Source organism: Heliangelus exortis, chromosome 1 (genome assembly GCF_036169615.1).
Source record: "Heliangelus exortis chromosome 1, bHelExo1.hap1, whole genome shotgun sequence".
Lineage (NCBI taxonomy): Eukaryota > Metazoa > Chordata > Aves > Apodiformes > Trochilidae > Heliangelus > Heliangelus exortis.
The window spans coordinates 165,335,415-165,354,115 of record NC_092422.1 but is presented as its reverse complement, the minus strand read 5'-3'; the positions used below and the strand labels follow the sequence as shown (position 1 = coordinate 165,354,115).

The 18,701-nt window shown below is 39.2% G+C and overlaps 1 protein-coding gene across 2 annotated transcripts in view; it reads right to left on the bottom strand.

Moving 5' to 3' along the window:
* The window catches only part of TAFA2 (TAFA chemokine like family member 2), a 184,999-nt gene that overhangs the window by 43,704 nt on the left and 122,594 nt on the right, over window positions 1-18,701 (bottom strand). For both annotated transcript variants that reach the window (XR_011723903.1, XM_071733515.1), the window contains exon 2: window positions 11,025-11,131. Coding sequence is in view for 1 of the 2 variants with exons in the window: in XM_071733515.1 (XP_071589616.1) it covers window positions 11,025-11,130 (106 nt within the window). In the remaining variant the exon portion in view is untranslated. The remainder of the gene's footprint in view (window positions 1-11,024; window positions 11,132-18,701) is intronic.

Genomic DNA, 18,701 nt, shown 5'->3' with positions numbered 1-18,701 from the left:
AAGACCAAATTTCACTGGCGTCTGAACTGCACCATAAGACTCCATTTGAACACTAGAAATAAAGCAAGACCTTTGCAATTTTATTCATAGATTATGATTCATACCCTGATACACGACAGGAGTCACCAGGGAGATAAAAGAACAATATCCAAACCAAGTCCTCCTGCTCAGAGACTTTCCAAAAGTTCCAGAAGGTTTCCAATAGGCTGCAAACTCTTTGATAGATGAACTCAGGAATGTCTTCATACCCACTCTGAAAGCTTGAGTTCCCACTTTATTAAAGGAATGAGCTCTGATGGATATTTCAGAGCACCTATAGAGAGATGCCTAGAGCTGGATGCTGTGGAAAACTCCCTGATTTTTCAGCTATGTTTGAGAAGCACCCAGTACTTTGTGAAACTCCCATAATTATATGATAAGCATTTTAAAAACACTAAAATGATCAACATAAGCTATTTCATCAGTTATGACCTTGGGTTTTTTTGCTTTCGTGCAAGTCTCTTGTATCTCTGTGTGCATATGTATGCGCATATGAATGCCTAAAGGAAGAGGCTTTGCTGCTCTGGAGCTTTTGGTTTGGGCAGTTTGGGTTCAGGTCAATTCCCAATTCTTCCAAAAAGATGAAACTCTTTGACAAATCTCTACTACAACAGAAGACAGCTCCAGTGACCCTTAAAATGGTAAATCACCTCAGCTCCCCAAAGAACAGAACTAAAAATGATGGTCCAGGAAGAAACTTTAGAAATTTCTGTACCTAAATTTCTGTATTTTTGCCCTGGTATTTCCTAGAATAGCTGACTGTTCCTGAATATTTCCTCATCACTTGTATGACTAAATAACAGCTGTTCTAAAATATGACATTGTTCAAGTAATCACTTAATACAGCATAAATCCAGTGAAGAGTATCAAGAGAGAAGGGCATAGTTTTTAGACATCATCAGCAGAAAATTAATGCAGGGGAAAGTTAGATTAACATATCCTTTGAATGCTATAGAAATAATCTCCACATGGAATGCGATTTTCCAGGCACAAACCTCCCAACCTGAGTATGAGAAATCCCCTGAGCAGAGCAACAGGGATGTGCAGTAGATACCTGCAGATGCATGGGGCAGTCATCACTGCACATATGGACTCTATGTTGGATGTATTCAATGTATATTGGAAAGCCTAAGGAGCAGCACAGAAAACCCTAATTGCAGCACGGGGATGTAAGGCCTCCATACCTGAAATCAGACCTTGCCTTTGAAGGTAGAACTGGTCCTAATCCTGCCTTTACAGTAGTTTTACATATATGGAGACTATTAAGGATCAGACTCTAATTATAATGTGATATTGACCCATTATATTTGACCTATAAAATGACACAATCTTTACACATTTTGGATTTGTAGAAAACATAATGTAAAGGAAACTGTGAAGTATTCAAAGTTTCTTTTCAATTATAGTCTTGTTTGATTAGTCCCAGACATTAATAAAACTTTATGAGTGATTCTCTGAGGAAAAAACCAGGAAACAATGAAGTTGTCATATGATTGGAGAAAAATTTGCTTGGTTTCTCCAACAAAGAAAGTTGGTGTCAAAGGTTTGACACAAATCACAATCTTCCAATATACATCAAGGTCATCTTACCATTTGAGCTTCAAAGCCATCAAAAGATTCACACACAGCTCTTCTACAGCACATGGCAAATACCAAGGCTGGAAATTTGCACATCAGGAATCTATTACTTTTGGAGTAACTCAGTAATCTTTTATAATCAGCATTAGGTATATTTTTAAATATAGAGAATAGCATTTTCTCAAGTGTTTTGTGTGTAAACTCTGAAAAAAATTTGCAATCATTTTCTCATTAACAGCTCCTATACTGTCTGTCTGTACTGGAAGTATCTTCTTTAAAGACAGTGTAGCTAATATACCAAATGAGCAAAATTGTTCCCAGAAAGAAAGGGTCTGAGGAGTGGGTACAGGCAGTTACAGCAACCCCATCATCTCACTGTCGCATAGCATCCTATTTCATGGTGTATGATAGGAGTCTCCAGGTCACCAAACAGTCCTTCTCTCCTTTTCTCATCTTCCCTAATCACAGCTGCAGCTAAAATCCATTGCTGTCCTTTTCTACTCTAAGGAAAAGTTTATTTAACACATTACCAATGACACAATGTAGATGTACGCAGATGAAAAAATTCAGAATAAAACTGTGAGCCCAGAAAATAGTATATTAAATCTGGAAATACTTACAATGATATACTAGTATTTGTTATATTAATTAACCACTTAACAAGGAAAATTCTGATAAACAGATCCAAGGGGGTGGTGCTATTAAACCAAGACTAACTGAACAAAAATGGCTTCCTAGGGGGCTAACAGTCTCTTTCATGCTATTTCTATGGGTTTAGTCAAAATAGTGGGATGCAAATGTAAGCACTTTGTTTTCCTAAGTATAAGGATAAAGGCATCTAGAGGAATGCAGTACCTAGTATATATAAAAATCAACAGGACTAATTTGAAAGAATATGAAACTGGAAAGTAGATCTTATTCCAGTGTTAGGGAAATGTCAAAATTTACTCATGGTAGGAAAAAATAGCAGCAGGATAAGCATACCATAAATGTTGGTGGGGTTTTTTCAGTCCTAACATTTTACAACATTTTCCTTTAAAAAAAACAAGGGAAAGCTTAATCTTACAAAGCAGAAATGGGCTAAAAAAACATCTGATTGCTGGGCCAGCTATCCAAGGGAAGATAATATTTATAATTAATGAAAGGGCTGAAAATGTTTAAAAGTTTGGCTTTTCCAGCTGTAAAATCATCTAAGTATATAACTTTTACAAAATTATCTTTTGTGCCACCTTGTCCTATCCACCTATCCACACCACATACCTACCAAAATCTGAATGTATTTAAGGAAAATATCCCGAGCACTCACTAATAGAAAGTTAATACAAATTTGACACTGGGGTTACAATGCCCGGCCCAAAATAAAGAACTGCTATGCACTTGCCTCTTACTTATCTTAGAAAAACACCAATAAACCATAACACTTGCCAAATATAAACAGAAAGGTTTTTAAGTGATCAATATACAGGAAAATGCATGATATCTTGGTGCAGTTCTCCAAATTCTCTTTCCATGGCTGCCTCAAGGACAGCCAAGTTTTATCATCAAGGTGGTGATAGGAATGGGAGCAAAAGTGGAGGCAGCCATTTGCTGTGATGGAGCTGGCAGCACAGGGAAGAAATAGGTGCTACTCTGCTACTGCCATGATTTCTGCACCCATGCCCCAGTGAACCATCAGAACTATTGGCATCTTGGCAATCAAGCAAATTTTTCTTTATACCCAGGCAGAAGGCCAAGGAATGTTATCTACTGCATTCAAACAGATTCTGTATTAACATTTTAGATTGCAGTGACAGATAGTGATATGAAAGTGTTTGACTGACTGTTCTATTTTATCTTCAAGTAAATGGCAATTTTGGGATCAGGTTCTGATCTTGATATAACTGAAACATTCAATTAATGCCCAAGCTAGATAAGAACATCTAATATATTTCTTCCTTGTGTTTTCTAAAATTACTATCGTCTTCCTTTGTTTCTATATTTAAACATTAATTACACTCAGAATTAAGTTAGTGAAAGCTGCACACAAAGCATTCTCATTTAAGAGAATTTATCTCTGGAGCAAACTTCTACTAGAGGTAAGATTATCCATGTTTGAGACATTTATCAACTATGACAAAAGAGTTTGATGAGGCAGGACTGACAGACCAACAAATAGGGAGTGGATGCCTTGATCTATTATTTTGAGACCCCACCAAATGTTACAGTACAGGCACTAAAATAAAATGCAAACTGAGGAAAAGTTGTTACTGCTGCTGCTTACCCAGTACATTAAAACCCCTATCATGGAACTGGAACGTCTGCCTTCAGTCCCCTCTTTAGCTCAGAGGTTCAAACCACCCATGTTATGTCCTCCAAGAGGGCCATTACCTTCAGCAGGACTCCTCCAGGAAGGAAGGAGAAGAGGGAGCATGTGGCTACCTAGTGGTTACTTAGCCACAAGGAGGGATCTGGTTTCCACCCTCAAGTTTCCAACATCCAAGGTTACTTACTGCTTTTAAAATGGAATACAAACACCCTCTATTTCTGCAGAATGAATGCTGTCTTCTAATTGAGCAAAATGCTCAATAGAAAGGACAGAAGTACACTCGTACTGAAATTCTGTAACTTCATGATGAAGGCACTTCTACAAAAAGGCAAAGGGTTTGAACACTTCAGAGCTCTCCATGCATCAGTTAGGGTTATTCTTCCCCAGAAAATATGACTCTAAATGCTAGGAATGTCTATCTCAAACAACAAATTGAGAGGCATCCTCCTAACTTGCCTGAATTAAGTAAACTAAACAGCCTTACATTACTGCAATGTTTTCTTGGTATTTATCCAGGCTTCTGAATCTTGCTGTCAGTAACCTGCACGGTCTTAATGCAATAACAAGACACTAAAGTCCTTCACCAGCCCTTCTAAATGATTGCAACCTCTGGCGTGATTCCCAGTAGCAGAACCAGATATATATATTCTGCAATGTTCCAGTTGTTATAATGTTTAAGATCTTTTCATAGAATCATACTTTTGATATGATTTTTCATACAAAATACAATGAGATCAAAGTCAATAAGTTGCCTGTGGTTGACCTTTTTTATATATTTTATAATATTTTAATTATATGCATATTTTATATACATAAACATATTTTTAAACAGAGAAAACTCCATGGTGCTGAGTAAAACTGAACATAAATTAAAAAGTTTAAAACAAATCAGCCCTTGGTGGTATGGATTCTTCTTTCCAAGTCTGCGCACAGACCAGAACCCCTCAACACAGTCATATCTGGCTCCTTAAGTCCTTTTCTTTCCATCATCTCAACAGACTAGCTGTTTGCCTCCTCACCAACCTTCTCAGCTGTCCCCTAGTCTGCTTCTGCTGTAGGTTTTCTCTAAGCTAGTCTCCCTCCTTTTCTTATCTGACTACCCATGTCCTATGGTTTAGGGTTAGGGTTTCTCACAGCCCACTCAAGATAGTTTCATTCAGTCTGCAGCAAATGATCAGCACAAGAACAAGGTCCTCTGGTCTGCTGTTTCACATTTAAACATGCAGAAAATCAGAAAGAATTAAACAAAAGTGCTCATTTCTACTCAGACATTTTTTTCCTAAACTTCAGGGTACATTCACCCATGCCCATAGCAGATCATACTGGGAGTCCAGAGAGTACAAGCCAGTGCTAGCATTTAAATACTGACATTTGAACATGGAGTCACATGTACACCAAGAGTTACACATAGGTGACAAGATGAGTATCAGTCAGTGAATGACTTTAAGGGGAACATTTGGCTAGGAGTAAATATATTTCATGGATCAGGGGATCACCAGTACCTTTAAGGTGCAATTCACAACACTAAGTCTGCAAAGCATTGCAGAAGGCTCACCAGCACGCCTCAAGTCCCTGCACTACCCAGATAAACCCATAAACAGGACATACATCACCCATCAAGCCATCTAAACAGATGTCCTCACTCACCAGTGAATTTCACCCCTTGTGCATGAAACGGACACAAGGGCACTGAGGCAATGCACACAAGCCATTACCATAGCTTTTAACAAAGTGCTACATTATCTCTCCTCAGAACAAATCAATTCCATGGCCCTGGGGTCAGGTAGAGCTGGGAGGCTGTCACATGCTGACTCAGTGCAGCATTAGCATCACTGCAGAGAGCCCCACTGAATTCTAGAAGGCAGAAGAACAAACTTGCACAACCTCAGCTGTCTACAGGGCCTATGAGTCCTCCCACTCACTATGAAGAACCAGGCACAGTGCTGCCCATACTGGTCTATGGTATCACATTTCATTATTTTTATTACTATGAGATTTCGTCCCCTAAAAAAAAAATTTACGTTCTCAAAGATGGATGCGGGACTTGCGTTACTCTATACTTTGAGGGCTTGCCCCCTTTTTGTTCCATTTTCCTAATAGAAAACATGACAAATCTAGACATAAGACTTCAAAGCAAAAAGAAATGATGGATTGCCCAGAGAAAATAAGATATCTGGGGACAATTATTTACAATTAAGCTGCATTTCTAATTCTGTTTCAAAAAGACTTAAAATATTCTGTCAGTTCCTCAGGCTTTCCTGGACTGTCCTGCATTACCTGAAAGCTGCTACCACTACCACTGGGTTTCTCATAGCCATACCAGTTCCCAAATTCCAGGCACATGTGTGGCACAGGATGGACCCTACACCAAAACACTGGTGCCAGGAGTGCTTCTGCCCTACCCAAGCATCTGAGAAAGGCAGACTCATACAGGAAGGGTGATGGGACCAGCAGCTTCAGAGGCTCAGTGATGCCTTCATCCAGCTGGGCTTCAGAACAGCTGCTCCTCTGCAAGTGAATCCAAGATTCATTTTCTCCTTGTGAATAGCAAGACATTCCCTCAGACTTCTGATTTAGTGCAAATTCACTGACAAGTAGGAGCAGCAATTCTGCATCACAAACGATGAAGAGTTTAGTTTGTTTTAACCATACGTTAGGCATCAGATGAATAAGTTCAGATTCTGAGAGAAATTTTTTTAATGAACAGAAATTATCATGCCTCTCATTCTGGAAAGACCAAAAAGCCTCTATTATTTTATTTGTATTCCTGGAATGTTTTCTGGTTCCATAACAAATTCCTTTTGGCAAGCAAGCATTCATGATTAGCTGTATTTTTAAGCAGCTTTTTATTTTTCCAAGGATTTAAAATTTAATATGAAGTTTGCTTGCTTCTGTTTTGTGGAATATTGAATTATGCTTAGATTGGAAAGTGCTCTTAATTGATTTAATTACTTTATTGCATCATCAATCTAAAAAACCTCAGCAACCACAAAAAGCTCAAAGAAGTCCAGATTTTGAGTTTTTCATTTTAGAGTAGAAACTGTCCCATGCCAGCCACTTGTCTACAAAGTAGTGCTTTTGAGGGGCTATCAGTATATTTCTTGCTCAAAAGGAGCAGTCCTACATTTGAAACCTTAGCCACAGGCTGTGATACCATGGTCAGCAAATCAATTGATGTTCCCTATGACAGAAATAGCAAACAGGCAGTGCTGCTGAATTGACAGCTCCCTGCCTGCCATATCTGTCAGTGAACACCGTATGTTTGCACAGGTTTATTTGTTTTCCAAGGGCCAGCAATGAGTAGGAGGATCAGGATCAATCTTATAATAAAATACCCTTATGGATTTCTTTCAGCCACCCTCAAAGTATATCAGTTTTTAGGCTCATAACCTTGACAACATCCTTTTGAAGACTGATATGCCACTCTTACCTGTCTTCTTATACACAGCTACTGCAGCACAAATGGATTTGGTACCGTGGCCTGACTCACAGGTGCATGTGCTCTGGTAAAGAACACATCACCACAGGCAGCATCAGGGTCCCCAGCAAAATGAGAAAGAAAAAGCAGAATTCCTGTTTCTTTCCAGAAGACAGGATAAATGGAATATAAGTATGTGAAGAACCAGGAAGTACACAGGAGAGTGCATAACCCTGGGTACAGCAAAAAAGGCAGCTTTGTGCTTTATTTTAAACACTATGAGTGCTCATCTATTGAGCCAGTAATGTGTGCCTGAAGCCCAGAGAGCCTGGGCTGCATCAAAGGAAGTGTGGCCAGTAGGTTGAGGGAGGTTGAGGTGATTCTCCCCCTCTACTCTGCTCCTGTGAGGCCTCAGCTGGAGTACTGAGTTCAGTTCTGGAGCCCCCAACACAAGTAGGACACAGAGCTCTTGGAGCAAGTCCAGAGGAGGGCCAGAAAAATGATAAAAGGGCTGAAACACCCCTCCTATGAAAAGTCTGAGAGAGCTGGGGTTGTTCAGCCTGGAGAACATAAGGTTCTGGGGAGACCCTATAGCAGCCTTCCAGTGTTTGAAGAGGGCCTAAATAAAAGCTGGGGAGGGATTTTGTACAAGGGCATGTAGCAATAGGAAAAGGGGTAATGGCTTTTAAACTGAAAGCAGGTAAATTTAGGTTAGATATTAGGAAGAAATTCTTCAGAATGAGGTTGGTGATACAGTGGCACAGGTAGCCCAGGGAGGCTGTGCATGCCCCCTCCCTGGAAGTATTCAAGGCCAGGTTGGATGGTACTTTGAGAAACCTTGTCTAGTGGGCAGGGGTTGGAAATAGATGATCCAACCCTAACCACCCTATGATCTCTTTTAGCTTTTGAACTTTTTGCCCTGACCAACGAAACTTCATCAATCAACAAAGACAAAGGTATTGGACATGTCTTCAACCCTGTCTTATCAAGAGAAAGAAGGATGGATTTGGTACCCCCGCACATGCTGTCACCTGAAACCCCAGTTTGGAACACTAGTGGTTGCTCACATTCTCATTTCCCATGCCCTGCCTCAGCATCTGTTTTTCTTCCTGCTGGTTTGGGATTTCTCATTTATGATGTATGCCTGAAATATGCTCAACAAGCCTAGAGATGGCCTGTCAGAGTCAGCTGTTTATAACCCTGCTAAAGTCTGTCTAGAGAGCAGAATGCTCATTAAACAATTCTTTCACACATTGATGATCTCTCCTGCTTTTCTTTTTCTTTAACAATAGCCTTCAGAAAAAGAGATGGGTTTAGGAGCTGGTGCAACTGATGCCTAATGTGACTAAGTCAATAGGAAAGATTTTTTAAAATTTAGATTATCGATCTTTGAAATCGTAAAGTCTCCTTCAAAGTCATTAGGGGTTGTCCTGTCAATATGTAAGTAAGGACTTCTATATATGAAGATTAATGATGTCACAGATAATTACCACTGAAGAATCTCACATATTTCTCAGTATTTGAAACTCCATGCAAAGGTGAACAGTGTCAGGTTTTCCTTGACTGCACTTTATCTCTGTTTCTGCTATTAGAGCAGAGGGAAGATTTTCTGTGACACAATGGGAAGTTAAACTCCCAGTTTCTTTGGAAATCAATGGTAGCTGAGCTGCATAACTCTGATTTGTGCTTTTAAAATAATCCCCTACATACAGTCAGTGCATCTGGTGTGCAGATCTACTTAATCTACAAGCCAAAAATCCTTCTGAATATTTTTTATTTCCAAAAGTCTGAACATGCCCAGTAGTTGCTTTTCTAAATTAAACACTCAAGTCATGCTTCTTCTTATTATTGTTCCCTGCAAGACTTCATGTATTTTGCTAAAGGGGTGAAAAGTTACAACATAAAGAGACAGAACCAAAGCTTTCTGTTAACTTGCAGGAATGTAAAGAAGGCCCTACAGCTAATAAACTGATTTTCCAGAGGGGTTCCTGGCCATATTTTTTTTTTTATCTAAAACCATCAAATTCAATATTTCTCAAGTTATTTCTGCTCTAAGGCTGGAGCTCAAACACCAAAATCTGCCCAGATTAATTAATTCATGCTGGGGCTTCCTTTGCATGAACGTATCTGGGCAGATAAAAGTGGTGGAGGCTCACTTGATTCTCAGTTATGAAGCATTATTTCCCTAAATACTTCTTTAAATTATAATTTGTTTCCATTAAATAGTTGGCAACAGATTTTGCTCATCATTTTCTCAAAAACAGTAGCAAGTATACTTCTGCAAAGTTTGAATTCAATTTAGGCAACTACAGCATGACCAACTTTTGTGGATGAAATCAAATCAAAATGATCTGAGATGGGCTTTTTCATTTTTAGAGAAAGATAATCAGACAAAAGAATTCTGAATTCAGCCTAGGATATCTTGGCTCTTTTCTAATAGACTAACCTGACAGCACAAAGCTATATCATAGTTCAGAGAGGGAACAAAGGCTGAGCAATGGGTGTCAGTGCTGTTCCTTTCTGGCATGACGCCCATCCTTGGTGGTCTGCAGGACCACATCAGAATCCATTTTGTTTGCAGCCAAACTGCAGCTCACAAAAGACTCACAAAAATGTTTCTCCATGCTGGGGACCTTGATCAGTGAGTCATTTTGAAGAATACCTTCACACAGCAGAAAAATATCTAGCAGCTAGATACAGAAAATACCAGCTCATGAAATCCTGTCATCAGAAGGACCTTTATAAAATGCTCGTGAGCATAGAGAGATGAACTCACAGGTGCTATTGGAATCCTTCCTCAGTATTCAACTCCTTAGCTCTTGGTAATGTTCATGTCTCACCCTTACTTTACCCAAGTTGCTAGACTACTCAGCTCTTGAATAAACAAATAGACAGTAGACATTATAGGAAGATGAGAAGTGGACTTTGAAATCATATTATCCTGCAGGTCATGCTTCAAGTTATATTGGCCTGTTAAGAAGATACAAGCACGTGAATCTGGAGAGCTTGTTCCTTGCATTAGGAGTTTACAGAAACATACACACAAATGGGACCTTTTTACAAGCTTCAATAAACCATCACAGCTTCTGATGGTGTTCATACATTGTAAGGGCCAGAATGAACAGGAGGAAACAAATCTCACATCAGCACAAGCTACTAAATTTCCTGGTCCAGGAATTTCCAAATTTCCAGTGTCAGGAATGAAACAACTGTCTTTTTCTGAGAAGTAATCACACCCAGCACATGTTATCATAAAGTTAGCCTAGACAGATAACTGCACAAAACAGCAACATATATGTTACTAACAATTGTTTCTTTCTAAGGTTAATAACATTAATTCATTTGTAGCAGGCATATTTCTTATCTGATATATCTGGTTTTCTGACACAAGCAGAAGGAATTAATTTTTTTACTTTACTATCTATATTTTACCATAATTGCAGCTGTTTTCAAAATTGCCTAAAATCAGGGAATGCCAGAAATGGGACTGAAATACTGACATTCTCAAGAAATTAATAAAGTCTATCTGTTGAAAACTCTCCTCGTTTGGTATGATTAGTGGACCAATATCAGAACACACAAATATGCTACAAGGGAAGAAGGGAGCACACACTGGTCACTTCTGAATTTCTTGACAGAGACCACAGATATGACAGTATTATAGAAAAGAACAGATTTTCTTACCTTTATGATGATTTGCCCCAGATGCTAATTTCCCCCACAGGGTTACAACAAATATTATTATTAGCAGTTTTCCTTTTGTTGCTTTCTGTAAGTATCTCTTATTCATCCTGAAAATAAAAATACACAAAACTAATTATTTATCTTAAGACTTCTTAAAAAAAACCAACCATTTTTGTCTTAATTTAAGACAAATTCAATACGTTTTTGTAAGTATCTGGCTGAAAACTCTGAAGTCTTAAATTCTGCTTAGCTCTAAATGAGGTATAGAGCATCAGTATAACCTCCCTCCCTGGTCCACCAGTGTTTCTCTATCCTGGTCAACACTATGAAAATTCAGTACCTCCACTCATCAAGTTTTTCCCAGGGCACAAGCACTGTTGTTTTGGTTCAATGCAGTGGTGTTTTAGAAGCAGGGAGGGCCACAGGGTGGCTCCTGTGAGAAACTGCTGAAAGGTCCCTCAGTTCCAATCCTGGCCCTGCCTCTTACCAAGCCCAAGAATCTATGGGAAGCTGGATGTGCCTCTTCAAGTAACATACTCAATAAAGAGAAAACGAAACTGCAGAAATATTAAAAAAAAAAAGCCTATAGAGCAGAGGAGAGGTGGTGAGAGCAAGCAATGTCAGAGCAAAGACACAAAGGTCAATGAAGAAGAAAGGGGGAGAAGGTAACCGAGCAGAGATTTCCCCTCAGCCCATGGTGAGATGGGAGCTGTGCCCCTGCAGCCCATGGAGGAGCACGGTGGAGAAGTCCCTGAAGGACCATGGTGGGCTAAATGTGGATTTGTAGCCCCTGAAGTGACACAGGTGGGCAGATGTGGAGCTGCAGCCGTGGAGGACCCTGTGCCAGAGGAGGTGAGTGTTTTTCCTAACAAGTGTTCAAGACCAGGTTAGATGGGACCTTGAGCAACCTGGTCTAGTGGAAGGTGTCCCTGCTCATGCAGATGGGTTGGAACTAGATGATCTTTAAGCCCCTTTTCAACCCAAAACATTCTATGATTATATGAACTCCTTTTGGACTGTGTCCACCAGTCATAAGGCAGTAAGGTGAGCAGGCCAGCACAGATACCAACCCTCCCACAGAGAAATCATGTTGGGAATACATAAGTGATTTGAGAACCAGAACTGAAAATAGGACAGATTCACTACTCTCCTGTCCATCTTTGGGTGATGAAAACATTTGATTTACTGCACCAAGGGAAATTGCACACAGCTACCCTCATCTTGCTAAGTGATGTTTTTATTGTGACAGCCAGCTACAGTGGTGGTTCAAGCACAAGGTAATACATGACTTATTTCTCAGTAACCTCCTCCAAAGACAAAATACCCTCCACCTGCCAAAAAGACAAGTTTAGGAATGTAGGATCTAGTGCTTGAGGATTAGAGTTGTGCAGAGTGGCAAGCCATATAATAATGAAACCTTCTCTCGCTTTTCAATCTCCGTGTAGGAGCCCAAGGGAGTTGGCCAAGAAACAGCTTTGCACAATGGTCATGTTTCTGCTGATAGGCCAATAGGATGATGATGCCTCTTTCAACTCTCTTATCCTAGAAAAGCTCAAATTTGATCACTTGAACAAAATTATTGCTGTTTTGTAATGCCTGGAACTAGGTTGCCTTTCTAAGCAGAAAAAACTGCACTGCTTCAGTATCATTGCACATTTGTCTCCTATTAAATCCATAAGAAGCTCAAAGGAATTTAAGAGCATCTCTTTTGCTCTCTTCTTGTACAACGCTATCTTGGGCAACCACAATTCCGTGAAAGGCAGACTGCTCTAATATAGAATTAACCAGTAGCCTGTTCAAAGTCCCAAATCTCATTCCATCCCTTCAAAGCAATTCCTTTTCTCTGAACAAATTGTTTTCTAACAGAACACCACACACTGATAAGGCAGCCCCCAGCCCCCCCCCACCCCCCAACTCCACTCATGATTTCCAGACTTGTAACCAGAAAACTTCCCCCAAAACCTCCAATCTTGTTCTCCAGGAGATTGATAAAATCCTGTTAAGCACCAGTAAGTTTCCACACCAAGCTGTGTGGAACAAAAATCTACGACTCAGATTAAGAGCCCAGATTAAGAGCCCACTGAGGAGTGCACCAAAGCCTTTTAAACCTGAATTCCAGAGCAAGCAGATCTCAGCAAAAGTCACACATCTGCAGTGTGTTTCCCAGAGGTTCATATATCACATTTATCAGAGAAAAAGAGAGGAGTAAGTAAGTACTATATCTAACATGGTGGATCTGTCCCTGAAAGCCTGACTGATTAATAATCACAGCAGAGGTCACACTGTGCTGTGAACCACACCAAGCTCTGCCTCTTGCACTGATTCCAGTGCCTTTGGAGTGTAAACTGCATATTCATCATCAGCTCCAGGTTTATAAAGCACTCAAAGCTAAGGGAAAATATATTATTTGTCACTGTAAATAGGAACAAAAAAAATGAAACTGGAATGCACATTGAGCACAGCTATCTGTGAACAAAATATGAATTAACTCTTTCAATCTTGGATTCTCATATTGCGCCTGTTAGGATGCCAGTGCCCAGTCATCTCTCATTAAAATCACATTTTTCTTCCTTACCTACCCAATGCTGCTCAAAACCCAGTGGGACTTCCACTATTAAGTAAAGTTTAATCTAATACAGTTCTTTCCTGGACTCTGCTGATGCCAGATTCTCTCACTGTGCTGTGAGGCTGCCAGCAAATGCAGAGGAGAAAATGCAAATACATAAGGAAAACAGTCACAGGAGTGGGACAGAAAATCAACCTATCTGTCTGTCCATCACCCTCAGGGCAGGTGGCAGAGCGAAGATACAAACCTCTGCTCACAGCCAGCACACCAGAGAGAAGTAAGCCAGCAATGAGCATAGAAGAGACTGTTCTGCAAAGTAAAGCAAGGGCCCCTGCTTTGGCACAGAAAATCTGGGCTCAATGTCATTGGCAGGTTTTCCAATCATGGGAAAAACAATACAGCATTTCTGTACCACAAGTCTCTTATGCTATTCTGCACTATTTATTTCCAGCAATCACCTTTAGAAGGCCAAAAAGTCACAAATTTGTCTTACAGCAGTGCCATGATAGGGACAATTAACTGAAAAGTCAGCGCAAGTAGCAACTCGAGCTTGGGATTAACAGTTCAGAGGCCATTAGGAGAAGTACAAAAAAAAATTCTCAGGAGTTAAGGCACTGAAAACATATAGCAGCTCAAATAAGAAGCTGCAAGATGATTTTAAATTTCAACCTACTTATGCAGTATAACATGAGACCTGTGGTCATGTGTGCCCCTCACAACAGTCAGGCCCAGCACAGACAATTGGCTACATTAGCACAAACAAGGTAGGAAGCACCCGGCTCTCAGCAGTCCTGGCACACACACACAGAATCCACACTGCAATATAGACTTAAAATTAAAAAATGAAGGGTTTGTAGTTCAAGAAGCTCAGGTGGCTGGGTTCTCCTCGGCAAAGCAGACAAATGGGTAGGTAACAAGGAGAGGCCATGAGATAGGCTCAATATCTGAGTGCATGCATTATCACTTGTGCTCAGAAAAAGTGATGCTGGTTATTTTTTGTGAATTTGCAAAACAGCTCATGATATAGCACTGGAACAAGATAGCATTTGACCTCAACTCTGAAACATAGCTATTAGCATCTTGCAGCTCTGGTCCATGTCAAGTAAGTGCATCCAGGAAATAAAATTCAGTCCATTACTGTACTGTTATTACACTAACATAACAGGCTGAGTTAAACAGAACAAATGAGCTCCCAAATGAGATCTACTTTTACTAGAGGTGATGTAGAGCTCCATAGACAAACTATAGCTATTAACCTGAATGGTTTTCTTTGTGAGATATTTCTCTCTTCTATTTGCCTTCTTACTGTAAAACTTCTCCCTTGCTGTGATCCTTACAGCACTCAGTAGTGCTACACAAGACACAGGTGGTCCAAACTGAGCATAGTCATGCTGTAGGAGATGCCTACATTTGAAGGAAAATTTTACACAAAAATACAAACTTTATGCGTAATGAAAATTTCCTTCAGTTTCTGATCCAAACATATTGGAAACAAATCCAAGAATTTTTCAGCACTTTCATTCAAAAGAGTACAAAAACTGCCATGTTTCAGATAATTTTTCAATGTGAATAGAGGTAAGGAAAAGGAAAGATAGCTCCTGTTGTGGTTTCAAGGACACATTAAAAATAAAAGAAAAATATGTCACCCTTATAATTCACACAGGAAGTGACTGAGTGTGACATGACTGCAATAACCAGCCCTTCACTAACACGGTAACACAACCAATGAATTCATAGAATTTTTTACTTCTGCTCCAAAAGATTCCTTCTTCCTGAGACTAGTTTGCCATCAGGGACTCCAGAATAGACTGTTTTGGTGACTAGTGACAAAAATAGGATAAAAACCGCAGAATTTTTTTTCTCAGAGGGAAAACAAATACGCTGCAGATAAGCCTCACAAACTGCCATGTCAGCCAAAATCCTTCTCCCTGCCTTCTGTGGCCCATCAGAAGCAAACTCTGGATACTGACAGGTTGCACAGGCTCTCATGGCTGCCCCACTTGACTGTCAGCCCTCTCCCAACAGCAGACGTGGCCCAACTATCAAGGTATCTGAAACTGTTGTGTGCAGATGTGTATTTTCATTATCACTGCAGCAATGTAGCATCCGTAAGCTTTTCAGCTTCTGCTTTCTTCCTTCTTTGCTTCTGGGCTTGAGATCAGCCACCTTTCCAACAGTTCAGAAATAGAGGAGAATCATATGGGAATTGCCTTACATGGTACAGCCAGTGCTAAATTGCCTTGCTTTCCCATTTTAAGTGAAGTGTAACCTCACGTAATCTTTATTGTTGAGGAGAAAAAAAAAAAAACAAAACAAAACAAAAAAAAAAACAAACAAAAAAAAACAAACAAACAAACAAACAAACAAACAAAAAAAAAAACGTAAAAAAAACCACAAAAAACCACAAAAAAACCCCCAAGGAAACAAGGAAATAATAGCTTCCATTCTTCCCTTAAGAGCCTATGCACAACTAAAATTCTCATCTGTTCATCTGTTTCCTAGAAGTAACAGCATTTTGCTCTGTTGCTCCTTTTCTTTCTTTTCTCTACCAACATCAGCTTCTGTGAAGCTGCTGAAAATTCATTCATTCCTGCTTTACATATGTAGAAAGTTTCAGTGCAAGTATAATCCATTTGTCTTCTGCAGACTCATACACCCTATGAATGCGAGTGTTCGTAAAGAAAGATAAGCCTACTTCTGTACTGAATACTGATGAGGTGTTTAAGAGAAAAAAAAAATGAAAAAAATTAGACCCACATTTTCTTATTTTTCCTTTTATGACAAATATTTTTTTGTTACTTTAGAGAAACCCTAAATAAGTAGTAGAAATCACTTCTGACCCCAAGTCTCTTGAAGAGAAACACTGCAGTCATTTAAATTATGTTCCATACTGTGTTGAATATTACATTATTTATTAGTTGTGTTAGTTTCTACACCCCGCACAATGCAGGTATTTGCAGTTTTATTTAGTTTTCCCTGTGTAAGCTAATGCAGATTTAAAAATGCCCCTCTGGTGGATAAGGTCACTTTGTAAAAGTAACACTGATGTGACCCCCTTATGTTTGCATATATATAAATTCCCTCTATGACATTCCTGTCATATTTGCTCAGTGAACAAGTAATTTGCCACTCTCATTACTTCAGGTACAAGGTAGCCTGAGAAAATCAATCTTCTTTCTGCTTCATACACCACAGCCTGTAACAGACACAAAGTGCATTCTGATTCTGAAATGAAGCTGGGAGAAAAGCACAGACCTGCTCTCCTAAGCTACTTTCTTTGATCTAGGTGGACAAGGAAAGAAAGAGAATAGGCATCCAGCCCAGCAAAGCACACAGGCAGATCTTACCTGGGAGCCACACGGGAAATCTCTGCACGCAAAGCAAAAGGGGTGGGTTTTGCTGTGTTTTTTCAAAAAGCTGTCCTTTACCAGTGTGGACTTTTTAATGGCAGAATGAGTGGCCCTAGAGAGCTTAGCCTTGCTACTGAGAAATATTCGGAAACAGTTAAAGCCTTGTTGGCAGATCAATACAGTAAAGTTGGCATTGTTATTTTCAGCTGAAGTGTAACAGTGGAAGCAGATTGAAGAATTTAATGCTTAATGCCATAAGAAGGGCTTTTGAAAGGCTACTGTGCTAAAATTTAAGACACTGAGGAAAATGCATTCTTCTTCCCCAAAATACTTAAGTATATGATTGACATGCATGCCCATACTTGTCCTTTATTTAAATCAGTGTGACTTTAACACATACTTCAATTTAAGCACATACTTTCCCAAACTGAGATTTAAATACACAACGTGAGTTCCTGAAAAATTATTAGAGAGTGAGCTGGGGTTTTTTTGACAGTTTCAAGAAAAGACAGTACCTCAAATATCTGGAAAAAAAAATTATGTGATATATGAACATGTGAAATTAACCCAAAAAAACCCCATTTTTCTTTACATACTGAAATTAGTTTTGCAATAGCAGGAATGTGGAGACAGATGCACATACATTTGCTGGCAGTATATCATAGCACCTAGACTTGAAATTTACATATATATTATTGTTTCCAAAATCTTATAAACATGGATGTTTAAACAGGTATAAAATATTTTATCCACCCAGCTTCATACTGTCTCACACCCAGAAACTCTGAGAGATTCTGGGGTAAAATTTTTTCATCCTGAAGGGTATGTGTGGTTGTGATGATATTGCCTTGAAAACACAGACAATACTGATGAATGGGCTGCCCTCTAAATTGCTATCAATGTTAATCTCCCCTGTCTCCAGATTAACACAGTTCTTTGTAGACACAATTGATCGTAATTTTCACCTTCATTAATTTTCAGATGCAATACCTAACTGGAAGCAATAAAGTATGCAAAGAAAGAATAAACAAAAAATGCCTCTCCTAGCCAGCTTCAACTCAAGCAAAGTATTTAACTGTGTATATATTAGATTTCTTTCTCAGTCATTTAATCAGGACCAGAGCATTTACCTGATGAGCACTGATGCTGAAAAATTACTAAGTACACAGAAAGAACATGCCATTAATTTCTGTGAGGTTAGACTCTGTACTTCTATGTATTTATGAAAATATAAGACTAACAGTAATAGCATTAGACCTGCATATGCCATTCATTGTGTATTTCAGTGCTAACATGAAACATTACAGAATATTTAACCATCCAAGCTATTTTAATATCTTTAATGTGCACAATGATGTCCTAAACCCTTGTGAAATAAGCTCTCACAGTTAAGTGTTCAGTATAAGGAGGTACTTAGATTCCAATTCACATAATTTTCTCTGATATTATTATGCCACTTTAAACTCTCTCTCCCAATTTTTGTGCTTAAGGGAGCTTTAAGTTGTAGGGGGTACTATCTATTCACTTAATCATCATGGCAGTAGTGTTTGCTTATATCTCATGTGTGATCCTCTGCAGATGGATATTTAAATTTTCTCCATTCATATCTCACTAACCAATGAAAAGTTCAACTGGAGGTAAAAAAAGCATTCATGTTCAGTGAGCTTTGAACAAAATGTCTCACTGAATCACTAGGTATACTCTGATTTCATAAAGGCCATTGCAGAGGCAGTGATAAGCCTCCAGATCTATAAAGGCAGA